The 14,849-nt window shown below is 37.0% G+C and overlaps 1 protein-coding gene across 2 annotated transcripts in view; it reads right to left on the reverse strand.

Moving 5' to 3' along the window:
• csk (C-terminal Src kinase) overlaps positions 1-14,849 on the reverse strand; it is a 34,909-nt gene that overhangs the window by 13,878 nt on the left and 6,182 nt on the right. Inside the window, exons 1-5 of one of the 2 annotated variants that reach the window (XM_073868744.1) lie at positions 7,391-7,489; positions 7,188-7,298; positions 6,898-7,011; positions 5,939-6,051; positions 703-922 (exon numbers count right to left, since the gene is read on the reverse strand). In XM_073868744.1, the coding sequence (XP_073724845.1) occupies positions 703-922; positions 5,939-6,051; positions 6,898-7,011; positions 7,188-7,202 (462 nt within the window). In that variant the 5' untranslated portion in view covers positions 7,203-7,298; positions 7,391-7,489. Of the gene's footprint in view, positions 1-702; positions 923-5,938; positions 6,052-6,897; positions 7,012-7,187; positions 7,299-7,390; positions 7,490-14,849 lie in introns of those variants that run through there. The other variant, XM_073868743.1, reaches the window with a different exon arrangement.

Here is a 14,849-nt window from a genome sequence, read left to right on the forward strand (position 1 = left end):
TATTAATTAATTCATTGGTGGTATAAATATAAAACACCATTTGTAACCCTGTCTGTGAAATCCAGCCTAAACTCTCATAATAACTAATTATGAAATGAGGAGCATCAAAGTTTGATTTCAATCTTAGTCAATAATAATAAAGATATCTAGGTTATAGTTAAACAGAATGTTCTTGACTGAATCACATATACAGTACTGTGCAAAAGGCCACCATCACCAGCTTTGTTGTTTTAGCAAAGTTTTAATGTCCATCCATATTTATTTTTTCACTCTTTTTTTTAAGATACAAACAGAAAATATGTACACAAAATTAAAAACAAAACTTCTTCAGGCATCAGTCTTGGAACTAAACACATCTTGAACTTTTTTGAGGAGACCTGAAGTCATTCTATTCGAATTAGAAATTAGGATTTAATTTAATTTACGTTTAAGAGATCCTGTAGTTTCCTGCTATTGCTCAAGTGGAAGGGGGAGTTAACCCTAAATACTTCACACTTCAGCTTACACGTTCATTCTGTTTTTAATCCTACATACACATTTCCTGTATTTTCTGGTTGTATTCTAATAAAGAGACTGAGGAATTGTTATATATGATGATCACTATACAATTGCAAAAACAACTAATCTAATGGTAGCATGGTGGCCTAAGAGTTTTGCACAGTACTGTATGTCTTATACCAAATGATAAACAGCGATCCTCACCTCCATGAGCTGCATGAGGTTTTCAAAATACTCCTCCTCATCAATGGACAGCTTGCCGTTGTGGTAGATGATGCGATAATGCTCCACCTTGCCATCGCAGCTGACACACAGGGTGTAGTCGCCGGGGTAGTTGGTGCTCTCACGAACCAGAAAGAGGCCCGTCTCTGGGGGATAGAGGAGCCTCTCGGCCTGCTCACGTGTGATCTTTCCATGAAACCATCTAAGTGACCACAGATAAAAAAAAATGTGTTAAAATAGTTAATTTAGATCTAGCATGAATGTATAAATTGGGGTGTCAGTGTGATGAAAAGGGACTTGTTAATAAAATTTCATCTTAAAGGATTAGTCCATTTTCTTAAAAGAAAAATCCAGATAATTTACTCACCACCATGTCATCCAAAATGTTGATGTCTTTCTTTGTTCAGTCGAGAAGAAATTATGTTTTTTGAGGAAAACATTGCAGGATTTTTCTAATTTTAATGGACTTTAATAGAACCCAACATTTAATACTTAATTCAACACATAACAGTTTTTTTCAACGGAGTTTCAAAGGACTATAAACAATCCCAAACGAGGCATAAGGGTCTTATCTAGCAAAACGATTGTCATTTTTGACAATAAAAATGACAAATAAACACTTTTAAAGCACAACTTCTTGTCTAGATCTGGGCGCGATGTGCCAGCGTGACCCGACGCAATACGTCATCACGTCAAGAGGTCACAGAGGACGAACGCGAAACTCCGCCCCAGTGTTTACAAGTGTTGAGAAAGAGGACCGTTCCGACGTTGTTGTATGTCAACTGATACTAATTAATGTCTTTGTGTCAGTTTGTTGTTTACAATGGTCTGCAAATGTGCGTTTTATATATGTAACACGTGACCTCCCTACGTCACTACGCATTTACGTTAGGATCGCGCTGGACGGACCAAGACGAAAAGTTGTGGTTTAAAAGTACATATTTTTTATTTTTATTGTCAAAAATGACAATCGTTTCGCTAGATAAGACCCTTATGCCTCGTTTGGGATTGTTTATAGTCCTTTGAAACTCCGTTGAAAAAAACTGTTATGTGTTGAATTAAGTATTAAATGTTGGGTTCTATTAAAGTCCATTAAAATTAGAAAAATCCTGCAATGTTTTCCTCAAAAAACATAATTTCTTCTCGACTGAACAAAGAAAGACATCAACATTTTGGATGACATGGTGGTGAGTAAATTATCTGGATTTTTCTTTTAAGAAAATGGACTATTCCTTTAAAGGGATATTATATTGAATATAAATTATTCTTGACCAACTCACTTTTATTAAATAGAAAAAGATACAGTAGTATTAGTAGTAGTATTCAATTTTTTTGAAAATATACTAATTTTCCATCCCCCCCAAAGTCAAACATTTGATCCCCACCATTTTGGAATCCATTCAGCTGATCTTCGGGTCCGGCGCCAGCACTTTTAGCATAGCTTAGCATAATTTATTGAATCTGATTAGACCATTAGCATCACGCTAAAAATAACCAAAGAGTTTGGATATTTTTTCAATCTAAACCTTGCCATTGAAAGTCAATAAGGGGACTATTTTCGGCTGCTGCGTAATATCATTGCGCCTCCTGCAGCCATGTTACGGCAGCAAAGTCCTTGATTTTTACGTTGGAATGAGAGTATAGTTCCTAGCCATATCTGCCAAGAAAATCGCAAATCTTAATTTTCCGTCGGTCTTAGTATATGTTGTAACTACAGAAGAGTCAAGTTGTAAATTGGAAAAATATCCAAACTCTCTGGTTATTTTTTAGCGCGATGCTAATGGTCTAATCAGATTCAATGGATTGTGCTAAGCTATGCTAAAAGTGCTAACGCCAGACCTGGAGATCAGCTGAATGGATTCCAAAAAGGTAAAGATCAAATGTTTAACTCTAGGGGAGTTGGAAAATGAGCAAAAAAGTGGGGTGTCCTTTTAAGTAATGGAAGAATTTTCTTTTTTTAAAGAAATAATAATTCAACCAAATGAAAATTTTTAGAGCTTATTTAGCAATTGATGTGTCACGTTTCTATGGCAAAATCAATGATGACAAAAATCAATAGTCACAAAACCAATGAGATTTTGATGTAACTGATGCCTTTGCTGCCAAATTTGAACCTCCCTGATCTGTATGGTGCCATGAATATGTGATATTGATTGCTAAACAAGCTCAAAATACTCGTTCTCTCTCACAAATGTATTGTTTTACTTCAGAAGACAAAAACCCACTGGAGTCATTTAGATTACTTTAATGATGAATGGATATGCTTCTTGGAGTGTTGCCATGTTGGCTCCCACATAACATTTTAATAAAATGATGCATTTGTGTACACACGAAGAAAGGAGATCATGTACATATGGGATGGTATTATAGTATTAGTGAGTAAATTGAGATAATGTTTAGATTTTTTTCAACTGTTCCTTTCAGTAGGGGCAAAAGTAACGTGGGACAAAAGTAACAAAGCGATTTTCCCTGAGCCCTGATAACATTTGCATCCCAAACTATGACAGCATCTTTAGCACGCAACCCTTGACAGTCCTGCAAATATTGCGTTATTTACTCACCGTACCGTTTTCACGTCATTTTTTTTCTTATAGCGTGTTGTGTTTCTCGTTTAATGCGTTACAGTACTGATCAATCTAACGTATTTTCCGGACTGTAAGTCACACTTTTTTATAGTTTGGTGGGTCCTGGAACTTATAGTCAGGTGCGACTATATGTCAAAATTATTTTATACAAACCAAGAGAAACCATGTATGACTTTGGGACCTTTTTGAACTTGATTTGGCTTGTCGTGTTAATTTAGCCTATTCAGCCTCCCAGGTATGTTTGATATGCTATTGTGTTCTGTAAATAAATGGTAATTTTACGTTAATATGTACAGACACCTATTCAGTCTGCTATTGTTTAGTTGAATCATTTGCCTTTACAGATTAAATGTCTCTTCTTCGGCTTGGATTTTGTGAAATAATTTTCTAAATAAACGCAACGTATAGTCCTATGCGACTTATAGTCCTATGCGACTTATACATGTTTTTTCCTCTTCAAAACACATTTTTGACTGGTGCGACTTATACTCCTGAGCGACTTATAGTCCGGAAAATCCGTTACAGGTTATTTAGTGCTCTAACACATCCTAAGTTTTTCAAAATAAAAGTAAATCAGGTTTAAATGTGAGGAGATCCTGTCGGGACGAAAGTAAACTTGTTACTTTTGTCCCGCTGCTAGTGTTGTATATGTAAAAAATGTATATTATTATAACTTGATTTAATGTAATTTTCATAGTGCTCAAACTGTTGAACATTTTTTTATTCTCAACAATTTCAGTTTGTACTGTTGGTTGCTTTTGAAACATTTTATAAAACTGAAATTTAAAATGAAAATGTAATTTCATTATTTTTTACAAAGATAAATGACAAAATAAGTTTGCAGTTACATAATAATGAGGTCATAGTCATGTATAGTTAATAAAAACATGTGTAACACAAGAAATCTATCTTGTTTTGTTGTGTTACTTTTGACCCACGTGTGTGTAACTTTCGCCCTGCTGACGAGGTCAAAAGTAACAATTCACTACTTTTTATACTGTAGTTGTTTTACATTGGTTCAAAATTCCACCTGGTATTGATAGACCACACTTTTGAGTTATTGAACACAGAAAAAATATCTCTGCCTCCTCTCAAATCTTATTGTTATCTTTTAAAATTAAGTTTTTCTAAAAAATAAAAAAAAGGTACTTTCGCCCCTGCTCTCCCCTACCTCACAAAGGGGAAATTACAAATTTGCATGTGCACTATTAACCATATACACTCACTCCAAAAAAGTTATAGGTGACACAAGGGTCACTTAAAACAGAAAACTTGTATGAAGTCAGTTCCCATCAAATGTACATGTGTGCTGGTCTTCCATCTACAGTATCTATTCATCAATCATACTGTACCCATCTATCTTACTATCTATTTATAGTATATAAATAGATAGATACTATATATAATATTAAAGGAAAACACCACAGTTTTTCAATATTTTACTATGTTCTTACCTCAACTTAAACAAATGTACAAATACCCATCTTTTATCAATACGTGCACTTAATCTTTGTACAGCGTGTCATGAATGTGTTAGCATTTAGGTTAGCCCCATTCATTTCTTAGGATCCAAACAGGGATGAATTTAGAAGCCACCAAACACTTTTCCCTATTTAAAAACTGTTACATGAGTAGTTACGTATGGTGGCACAAAATAAAACGTGGCGATTTTTAAGCGGATAAAAAATGAGAACTATATTGTATGGCGCTTAGTTTGCAGCACTTCGACCAGTCAGTATAATTTATTTTACTTTATACTTACTTTTACACACATAGCATTGTATTGTGCTTAGTATTTACTTAGTACGTACTAACAATGGGTGAGGGGTATTCTTTAAAAAAAAAAAAAAACGTTGATTCAGACCGTGTAAAGCACAAGACTAAAAAAAAGCAGCAAAATTACAGGCTTCCAAAAAGAGAACCGGCCTCGCCTGGCCCTTCTGTGGCTTCCCTGGCATGACAAACATCCAATCTGTATCTCACAATTACTCTCGCATATACATACAAGACATCAAAAATAAACCAAAGCCATGCACTTCCAGCAACGATTACCACTACCATGAGAATCTGCTGAACCTAAACACATCTGCAGCTAAATCTAAAATCGACAACCTATTCAAACTTCTTTCAAATTTCTCAGGGTTCAACCGAGGCCGCAAAAACACCGCTGCGGTTGTGGCAAATGATATAGATGCAAACCTGCTAAATAAAACTGTGATAAAGTAATTCAGACATCTGCGTCACCCCATCAGTTGTTCCTTCTAAAAGCAGTCAGTAATTGAAGAATATCACATGCTCTCTTACAAACAAAAGACTAATGCAGATGCATGCTTCTGACTTTTGCATATCAGATACCCAGAGATGGACTTTTTCCACTTCCCTTATTCATCTTAGTGCTGCCATTTGTATACCGCAGGCGCAGATTTCTCCTCCCATTGCCTCTAAAAGGCCGATTCAAATGAGTCCTTGGCCTATAGTAGATCATCTGTGATAGCATCAGTGATACCTGCTAAATATAGCGCTCTAATGTTTGTATGTACAAAACACTCTTATCGTAGACCAAAAGCACAGTTAACAACTGGTTTGCAATTGTTGTGCACACACAAACACACGCAAATGAAATGGGTACTTACGGCATAAGACTCAGTTTACCGCCCGATTTCACACCTTCCCTTTTCTGAACATAGTTTGCTGGTATGGTTCCCTCTCGTCCAGCTGAGTTTTTTGCTTTGTACCAATTGGGATCCTGGAAAAAATATGAGCACATTCATTCCCAAAACTTCTAAAGCTTTAGGTTTTATTTTCTGATGCTGAACTGAAATTAAAGGCATAGTCTACTCATTTTCAATATTAAAATATCTTATTACCTTAACTAAGAATTGTTGATACATCCCTCTATCATCTGTGTGCGTGCACGTAAGCGCTGGAGCACGCTGCGACGCTTCGATAGCATTTAGCTTAGCCCCATCCATTCAATGGTACCATTTAGAGACAAAGCCAGTGACCAAACACATCAACGCCCTTCCCGTTCAAGACGAGCAGTCACACGAGCAAGTTTGGTGGCACGAAACAAAACGTAGCGCTTTTCTAAGCGGATTTAAAAGAGGAACTATATTTTATGGCGTAATAGCACTTTTGGGAGTACTTTGACTCGGCGTAGTAACACCCTCTCCCATTATGAGAGTGAGAAGGGGAGCGGACTTTTCAGGCGAGTCGAACTACTCCCAAAAGTGCTATTACACCATAAAATATAGTTCCTCTTTTAAATCCGCTTAGAAAAGCGCTACGTTTTATTTTGTACCACCAAACTTGCTCGTATAACTACTCGTCTTAAATAGGAAAAACGTTGATGTGTTTGGTCACTTCTAACTTTATCTCTAAATGGTAGCATTGAATGAATGGGGCTAAGCTAAATGCTATCGAAGCGTCGCAGCGCGCTCCAGCGCTTACGTGTAAGGACACAGATGATAGAGGGATGTATCAACAATTCTTAGTTAAGGTAATAACATATTTTAATATTGAAAATTAGTAGACTATTCCTTTAATTCTGGCCTTTATTAGTTTTTTAGAGAAGATTTCATCCAAAATTTACCTTTGTGACTCCAATAATGGTAATTACATCTCCTTTGGACATTGGCAAGTCCCGGTCTGTCGATCCGGGGAAGTTGTACCTGGCCACACATTCTGTGCCCGGAGGCCAGGTCGTCTGGATGGGGGCGTTAGAAAGAAAAAACACATGAAGAAAAAACCCTTGACCTTACAACCCTTAAAAAAACAAGACTGTGAGGAAGTACTAAAATGGCCATAAAGTTCATTAAGTTCTCTACAGAAGAAACAACTGAAAAGCAAACATATATAGCCATTTAATGTCTCTTGTGTTACCTCTAAGGTAGACATAGCTGTGGGAAAACTTCTCACAGTCGACCCGTTTCAACCCGTAACATCAGAGCTGAGCCCCGTGGCGTACAGCTGCAGCCAGAAGCGGCCAAACACCTATAGGCACCAAAATGAAACAATCATTATTGGAATAGCAATAAACAATGCAATTAAATGCATGTGAATTACATTTAAACAACTGAACTTACATTGCAATTTAAAAAAAAAGGTTGCACAAAAAACAACCTCACATATTCTGATGGTAAATAACAACGTTCAAGCTCGACAGCAAATACTGCTTAGCAGTGAACACAGTTACAGTACACGCACACTTTCAAAGGGGAAGTTGCGGATCTAGATTTTCCGATGCTTTAGACAGGAAGAGCTGAGCAGAAAGCACGGTTTGCAAAAAGCTTGTAAAATATTCAGTGTGAAAGGAAGGCAGCATGACTTGCCACCGTACCAAAGCTATATTCGTTGATAGTTCATGGGCAGTAATGGACATCTTTCATTTTTTTATGCATCATATATTATTAGGTCACTGCACATAACCATAAGGCTAAATATGGCAGCACTGTTCTACGACTAGAAGACCACAACCCAAAAAAACAAAAATCACATCATGGCATACGAACACCAGAAAGCAGAAACAAGAAGCTAATTTCACTTTCATGGTGATGACCAACAGAAAGCTAAAGTTGTTATGCCACTTTTCCACTATGACAAGTTCTGGAAAAACAGAGAGAGAGATCTTTTGAATGTGATCTTAAAATGTTGTGTCATTTTTTAAATTTGAACAAATGTCACCCAAAATGTGAAATCCAGGGTAAAGTCTTAATCTAATTTGGAGATTTTGCAGCATTAATGTTTAATTTAACTCATTGATTTCAATATTTGACATGATCTTACTCAGTCAATATTAAAGATATCAAAGTTATATTTTCACACAATGTCCTTTACGTTATATAATATGATTGTGTGTAAAAAAATGACTTTAGCTGGGTTTTGACAGACTGGGAAACAAATGAGCATTTTTGACTTAGGGTGTTTTCACACCTACTGTAGTTCATTGAGTCCTCCAAGCTCTCTCGGAGCAGTTCAGTGTGTATATGTGAACAAACCAAGTGATCTCACACACCCCTAAAAGGACCCAAAAGCGGAACACCTCTGGGGGTGGTCTTAGTTAGGGCTGTGCAATTATCGTTTTTGATTTTCAACTCCAAACGATTATAAATACAAGATAATCGAGGTAATACAATCGTGAGATTAAAATATAAATTTTGTGCTGCTGGACTGATGTGTTTGTAAGGCACTTCCAGGCACCACTGCCTTGACACATGTAGCCTATTGCAACACTTCCCTAATAAAAAAGGTTAAATAAATGCATGTTTTAAAAGTCACAGAGTAATTGTCTTAAATAATCGTGATTAGGGCTGTCAAAAGATTAATCGCGATTAATTGCATACAAAAGAATGTGTGGGTGCACTGTGTGTAATAATTTTGTATACAAACACACACACACACACACACACACACACACACACACACACACACACACACACACACATAAGAAACATTTACATGTAAATATATTTATTGTATATAAATAAAAAATAGATACAAACAGTTTTTTTTTCATTTATACATTTTGCATTTTTCTATATACATAATAGTTGCACAAACAAATATATTATGCAAACACAAACTTTTATTTAGAATGTGATTAATTGGGATTAATCTTTTGACAGCCTTAACCGTGATTATGATTTTAATAAAAATAACCGTCATTATGATTTTGCCCATAATCGAGCAGCCCTAGTCTTAGTACGGTTCGCTTTTGGGTTCTTTTGTGGTAAAATTTTTGTTATGACATGTGAACGCAATGAGGTACCGGTCCGCTTATGAACTTGTAATGTGAATAAGAAAGGGTCTGAGTTTACTTTAGTTCTCAAGAGGACATAAAAAAAGAACTGGGTCCTCTTTTGAGTCCACTGTATTGTGACCACCAAAAGGACTGAGGTAGGGTTCGTTCTCCGGAAGTCGCGTTGGTCGACCGCATACGTCATCAAGGTTTAATATTTCGGAATCAATTTCAGAAAAGCAACCGTTACATTTCCAGGTAAGAATGAAACTACAATGATTGTATGTCTTAAAAGAAATAAATCTTAATTTTCTAATGTATTTTAAATGAAATGTGAGAACCACCATGACGTATGTGGTCGAGCAACGCGGCTTCCGGAGAATGCACCCGAAATCCTGTTTGGGACGTGTCCGGCGGAACTGGCATTAAAATTGCCACTTTGTATGTGTGTGCAAAAATTTTCCGTTTTTGGGTGTGTCCTTTAAAAATGCAAATGAGTTGATCTCTGCACTAAATGGCAGTGCCGTGGTTGGAGAGTGCAGATTAAGGGGCGATATTATCCCCTTTTGACATCACAAGGGGAGCCAAATTTTAATGACCCATTTTTTCACATGCTTGCAGAGAATGGTTTACCGAAACTTACTTACTGGGTTGATCTTTTTCATATTTTCTAGGTTGATAAAAGCACTGGGTACCCAATTATAGCAATTAAATACGGAAAGTCATTTTCAAGATTTTCATGATATGTCTTCTTTAAAGAAACAAAGGATTTTGCCATACAATCAGATTTTATAATTGCATTAAAAAAGCAAGAGGGTTAAAAAATGCAAAACTGCACATGGGTGATTGTCACGAAATTAGACTTATGAGCTGTCATGAAACATTTTGATAAAAAAGTAAGCAGCATACAGTTACAAACATCTCTTCATGTACTATTTTGCACATGATTTTAAATGACATCATACAAACCAATTTTATTTCTTTCCCCACATTTAAGGGGAAAATCTTCATTATCGCAATGTGCCCATGACTGGATTTAGGTTCTTTGACATGGAAATATTTAAAAAATAAAATAAATAAAAAGCTTTAGTGCATGTTATACTATAAACATTTACAGTAAAGAAACGTGTGATATTTGGTGATCATTGGTAAACAGACACAATAATAAGAAATATAAATGTGTCCAAAACCAATTTTCTCATCCTCTGCAAAAAATTTTAATCATCGTTTAAGCCCTAAAGGAACTAACATTTTCAGACATCATTTTTTTTGGAAGGGACATAATTGACTGTGACACTCAAGATGGCTACCAGGTAAGCAGTTCTTATTTTTTCTCTCCAGATAAAAGTTAAAATTTTATTTGTAATAGTAGCTAGACAACTTTTTAGTTCTCATTACCGAAACATGAGTTTGTAAATGCATATATTTAATGTAATATCATGTTGTGGTAATGATCATTTTTGTTAATGATAATCTATAAAATGTAAATAATTCTATAGGAAATATTTTTTAAAATTTGCTTTAAAGGCTTTTTAAAAATTCTGATCCTGGACACCTTCTAAATCTGGATTTTGCGAGAATCACCCACATAAGTTATAACTAAAATGAAATATTTTTGGCCTCTTTTAATGCAAACTCAGATTTGAATTCACTTGTTTATTTTATAATTAAAGTTATTGTAACTTAAATTACATTATCAAGCAATACAATTCAACAACTTAAAAAATCTAACATTACATACAACAGCAGTCTAAAACAATTCCAAAATAGCCATTTCTTAAAACGTCCACAGTGTGTACGAATACAACAGCAGGAAGCTGAAACTATTTAACACTTAACATTTCAAACTAAATCAATCCTCCAGCTCCAATTGTAAGTGCAATGCATGCGAAACACCCGCAAACTAGATTTTTTTATGAAACAGGGCCTTGACCTAAATAATATGTCAACCGACCCTTGCTTGCACTCGATGCAAAACAGCTTTGGCATAAAAAAAATTTGCAGCAAACCCCACAATATGACGTCACTTCCTGTTAAAGCTACAGAGACTAAAACGGTCTTCCTGTATTGGCATGCATGCGTTGGTGGGTGATGAGCACTAAGGGTGCTGGCCAGAGCAGTAGATGGCAAAAAGAGCGCCAACTACGGCGTAGCACACAGAAGCCCTTAAAACAAGGATATAGCACACTTCCCTTTAAAAACACAGTCGTCCCCGCCTACACTTACTGCCTAATTTTATACTCCCTGTACAGGAATAACATGAATCATCTAAAGACAGGAAACTGATTGTGCTGTTATGGAGGCTTTGCCACTTCATATATTTAAGAATATTATCAGTCTCTATGGTTATTTTTTATAATATGTATTTTATATATTAACTATTAAAAGCTTCATAACTTTTGTTTTTTCCTCACCTAGTGCTATAGAAATAATATACTTAAATTGATACAGCGCATAGCAATAGAGCATTTATTCTATACAGTTGCATATAAAAATGACAAAGACAAAGTTTTAAGTGCTTAACTTAAATCAATAAGAGCTTAAGCTTTCACATTGATAGCAAAAAATAAAAGTTGGCTAAAAAGTTGACTTCAAAAGTTTGCTAAACCCAATGCTCATTTGCATCGGAGGCAAATGACTTGTATCGATTTCCAATAACCCTTTGAAAACTCTATGTAGTAGGAGGTTCAAATATCTCAAGCTTGGGATTCGCCTCATTAAATAATTTGACTGTTGCGCTAACACTAAGCTGTGGAAGTCGTACAAATGGTGTTGATAAGTTGCCCCAAAAACACACAGACCCACAGTGGCAGCAAAAGAATGATGCAATCGTATAAAAAACCCTCAAATGAGGCCCTCATATAAAAAGCAGGACACTGCCAATTCTGAACAACATCCAACTTGAAAACGTCCCGGCGAGAACTTGACATTCAAAGAGGAATGCGTTCACCAATCAGCATCAATGAGCTTCAGTCTTTTCTGCGATCAGCAACAATTTTGGGGCGTGCCTTGGCAAATCCCTTGCTACAAATGATATCATTGTTTAAGGAAAGCATCTAGAGGGCGACGCCTTACACAAGAGGACTTTTCATTCCTTTAAATCGGAGACAGACTTGTCATCTTTAGGAAGGCAAGCTTGCGGCGGACGTCTGGAGACCGGCGGGCGTCTCGGCAGCCCTGGTCAGCTTTAGGGGCTTAACGGATGATGGGGTGTGAAAGTCCAATAAAAAAGTCCTTCCTGCATCTTTTTCACTGGTCACTTGAGCACTGCTTTACCAGTGTCAAAAGATCTCATTTGCACTCGCTAATAGACATTGCCGAAGGTGAAAAGTGCTAACAGGATCCACGATTCTGTGCTGCAATAAGCCCCACGGCTAACAAAACTAAACTATCACCTTTGAATGTCACAGGGACTGATTTATTCCTTCGTGTTCAAAGAACAGTATGTGGAAGTGAGACAGACAAACCAGCAAGAGACTCAGCATGGGAGGCACGACGGTCGGCTCCGGGCTATGTTTGAAACCCAAAAACCATCTTCAATGAATAAGATGAGAAGAGAGATGTGATGTGCACCGAGATAAAATCCAGACTCACTATACTCAACTATAAGCAAGCATAAGAGCCGTGACATCATTTAATAACTGAACACCTAGCATGACTATGAATCTGCCAAATGTAATAATCTTGCACAACAACTGGCGTGATGCTCTTCATTTTTCCCATTCCACCATAAATGGGGCATCTTCAAATATATTAACAGTTCAATGAGTACAGTCGGGGGGCTTGAGGAGGACCGGTGAGACATGCTCCATTTTTAGATCGACATGCAACGTTAATATATTCCTGAGCATGTGCATGTGCATGTGAGAAAAGCTATAGGTGGTATAGGCCTTAAGGGTCCGACTATGTGACCCCGTCTGTAAAATCCAGGCTAAAGTCTCATAATCTGATTATGTGAATAGGAACATAAAAAGTTTGATTTCACAATGATTATTTCAGTCTTCGACAGTAAATATTAAAGATATAATGGTTATATTTTCCCAGAATGTTCTTTACATCAAATAGGATGATTTTAAGTAGTAAAAATGACTTTAGTTTGATTTTCATTGACAGGGTCACATATTGCATTACTAGTATATATAAGCATTAGTTACAGGTTTTCTGGACAGAAAACATATACATATCCGGACTGTAAAAATACCTCAAGCGGCAATATGGTATGCATATCTGCTACCTTCTACTATCAGTGCACCTGGGCAAGATCGAACAGGTTTTGAGTTTCTGGTATCTTCAGGTATCTCCTAACTGCAACATTCAGAACATGATAACCTAAAACACAAATATTTCGCCATATTTTTCACCATCCCAAAAGCTATGGAAGTATCTTACATGCTATGATCTCATATAAGGGCTACAGAGCTTCACACAAAGCAAATTTCTAATAGCACAACATAACACAAAAATGTTTCATGTTTTGTTGTTTATAACAGAAGTTCCTAGTTCTAGTTCATTGGCCTGAATACCTCTGACGTCAGCCGTAAATGTGACGCTCCTTACTATATTTGAAAGATTCGGTTACAATGCTAACAGGAGTTAACTTACAGGCTGAGTCCAAGCGGGAGGAATTATGATAATGTCGATCTTGTCTACATCACCAATCCCAGGAGGTAAACTTACTTTGCATCATCGTTCACTTTGGTGTTTGTACCTTTTTTCGTTAACATGTACTAATACACACTTACACGCCAAAGGAAATTTAAAAACGTGAATCGGATAATAGGTGCTCTTTAAACAACGCGTCCATTCAATGCAGACCACAAGTGCTGTGATTGGTCCACTAGAACCCCTCCGATCAGGTAAAAATAATCTGCATCACATTTCTTCATTGCAATAAGGTAAAAACAAAGATGGGCCTAGTTAGGGAATGAGAACTCAAACTGCAACAAAAGTCGCTGTCTGTTTACCTCCATGACTGCTGGTCTTCTCAAATCATGCACAACGAGCTGTTTCTTCTTCTTTGTTTGTGGGTTTACTGGCCAAGCTGCTGCTGCTTTGGCTGTTGCACTGTTACTGTGGGTTACACGCATGGATACCGCCTACTAGCGGTCTGTGTGTTTAACTGCACTTTGACGCAAAGCAGAAGTATATATGAAAAGTGGCGCTTACCCCCCCCCCCCCATTCAGACAGACAGCGACCAGCAGTAGCAGAGTGACGCGATCTCATTCATTTCAATGGAAAACGGACGACTTCAGGCAGCACGAGCGAAAGTGACTGTTGGCGACCGTATGGGCGTGTCCAGCGACACGAGAAAGTTAAGAAAAGTTTAACTTTATGCAAATGTCGAGCGAATTTTGGGGATCGACTACCAATGAGAACGAAGCAGTGAAGTTCACGTCATCCTTTTCTCGTCAGTTACTGGCGTGGATGGTTCTCATTTGTTTATGACAAGTAGATTTAGAAACGCCTCATTGAAAGAGACGGGCAACACACAGGGATAACATCCCTTAAGTCCAATTTAAAGTCGTGCGTAAGGTCTACGCTGTAGCTATGGCGTAGGTTATCCTCAGCCTCTGCGTAGCCTGTGGTGCACTTCGCAAATTTTTTTACAGTGCGTCAGTTCTATGCCGACCACAAGCGTTGTGATTGGTCTACTAGAACCCCTCCCATCAGGTAAACTGTGTCATAGGTATTTCCATTTGCGACGGTGAGAAGAAAGATAGGCCAAGTTGAGGAGTGATTTAAAGGACAAGTTCGGTATTTTACACTTAAAGCCCTGTTTTCAGATCGTTCACGATGAAACAGAACG

The sequence above is a fragment of the Misgurnus anguillicaudatus genome, chromosome 6, assembly GCF_027580225.2.
Source record: "Misgurnus anguillicaudatus chromosome 6, ASM2758022v2, whole genome shotgun sequence".
In the NCBI taxonomy this organism is placed as follows: Eukaryota; Metazoa; Chordata; class Actinopteri; order Cypriniformes; family Cobitidae; genus Misgurnus; species Misgurnus anguillicaudatus.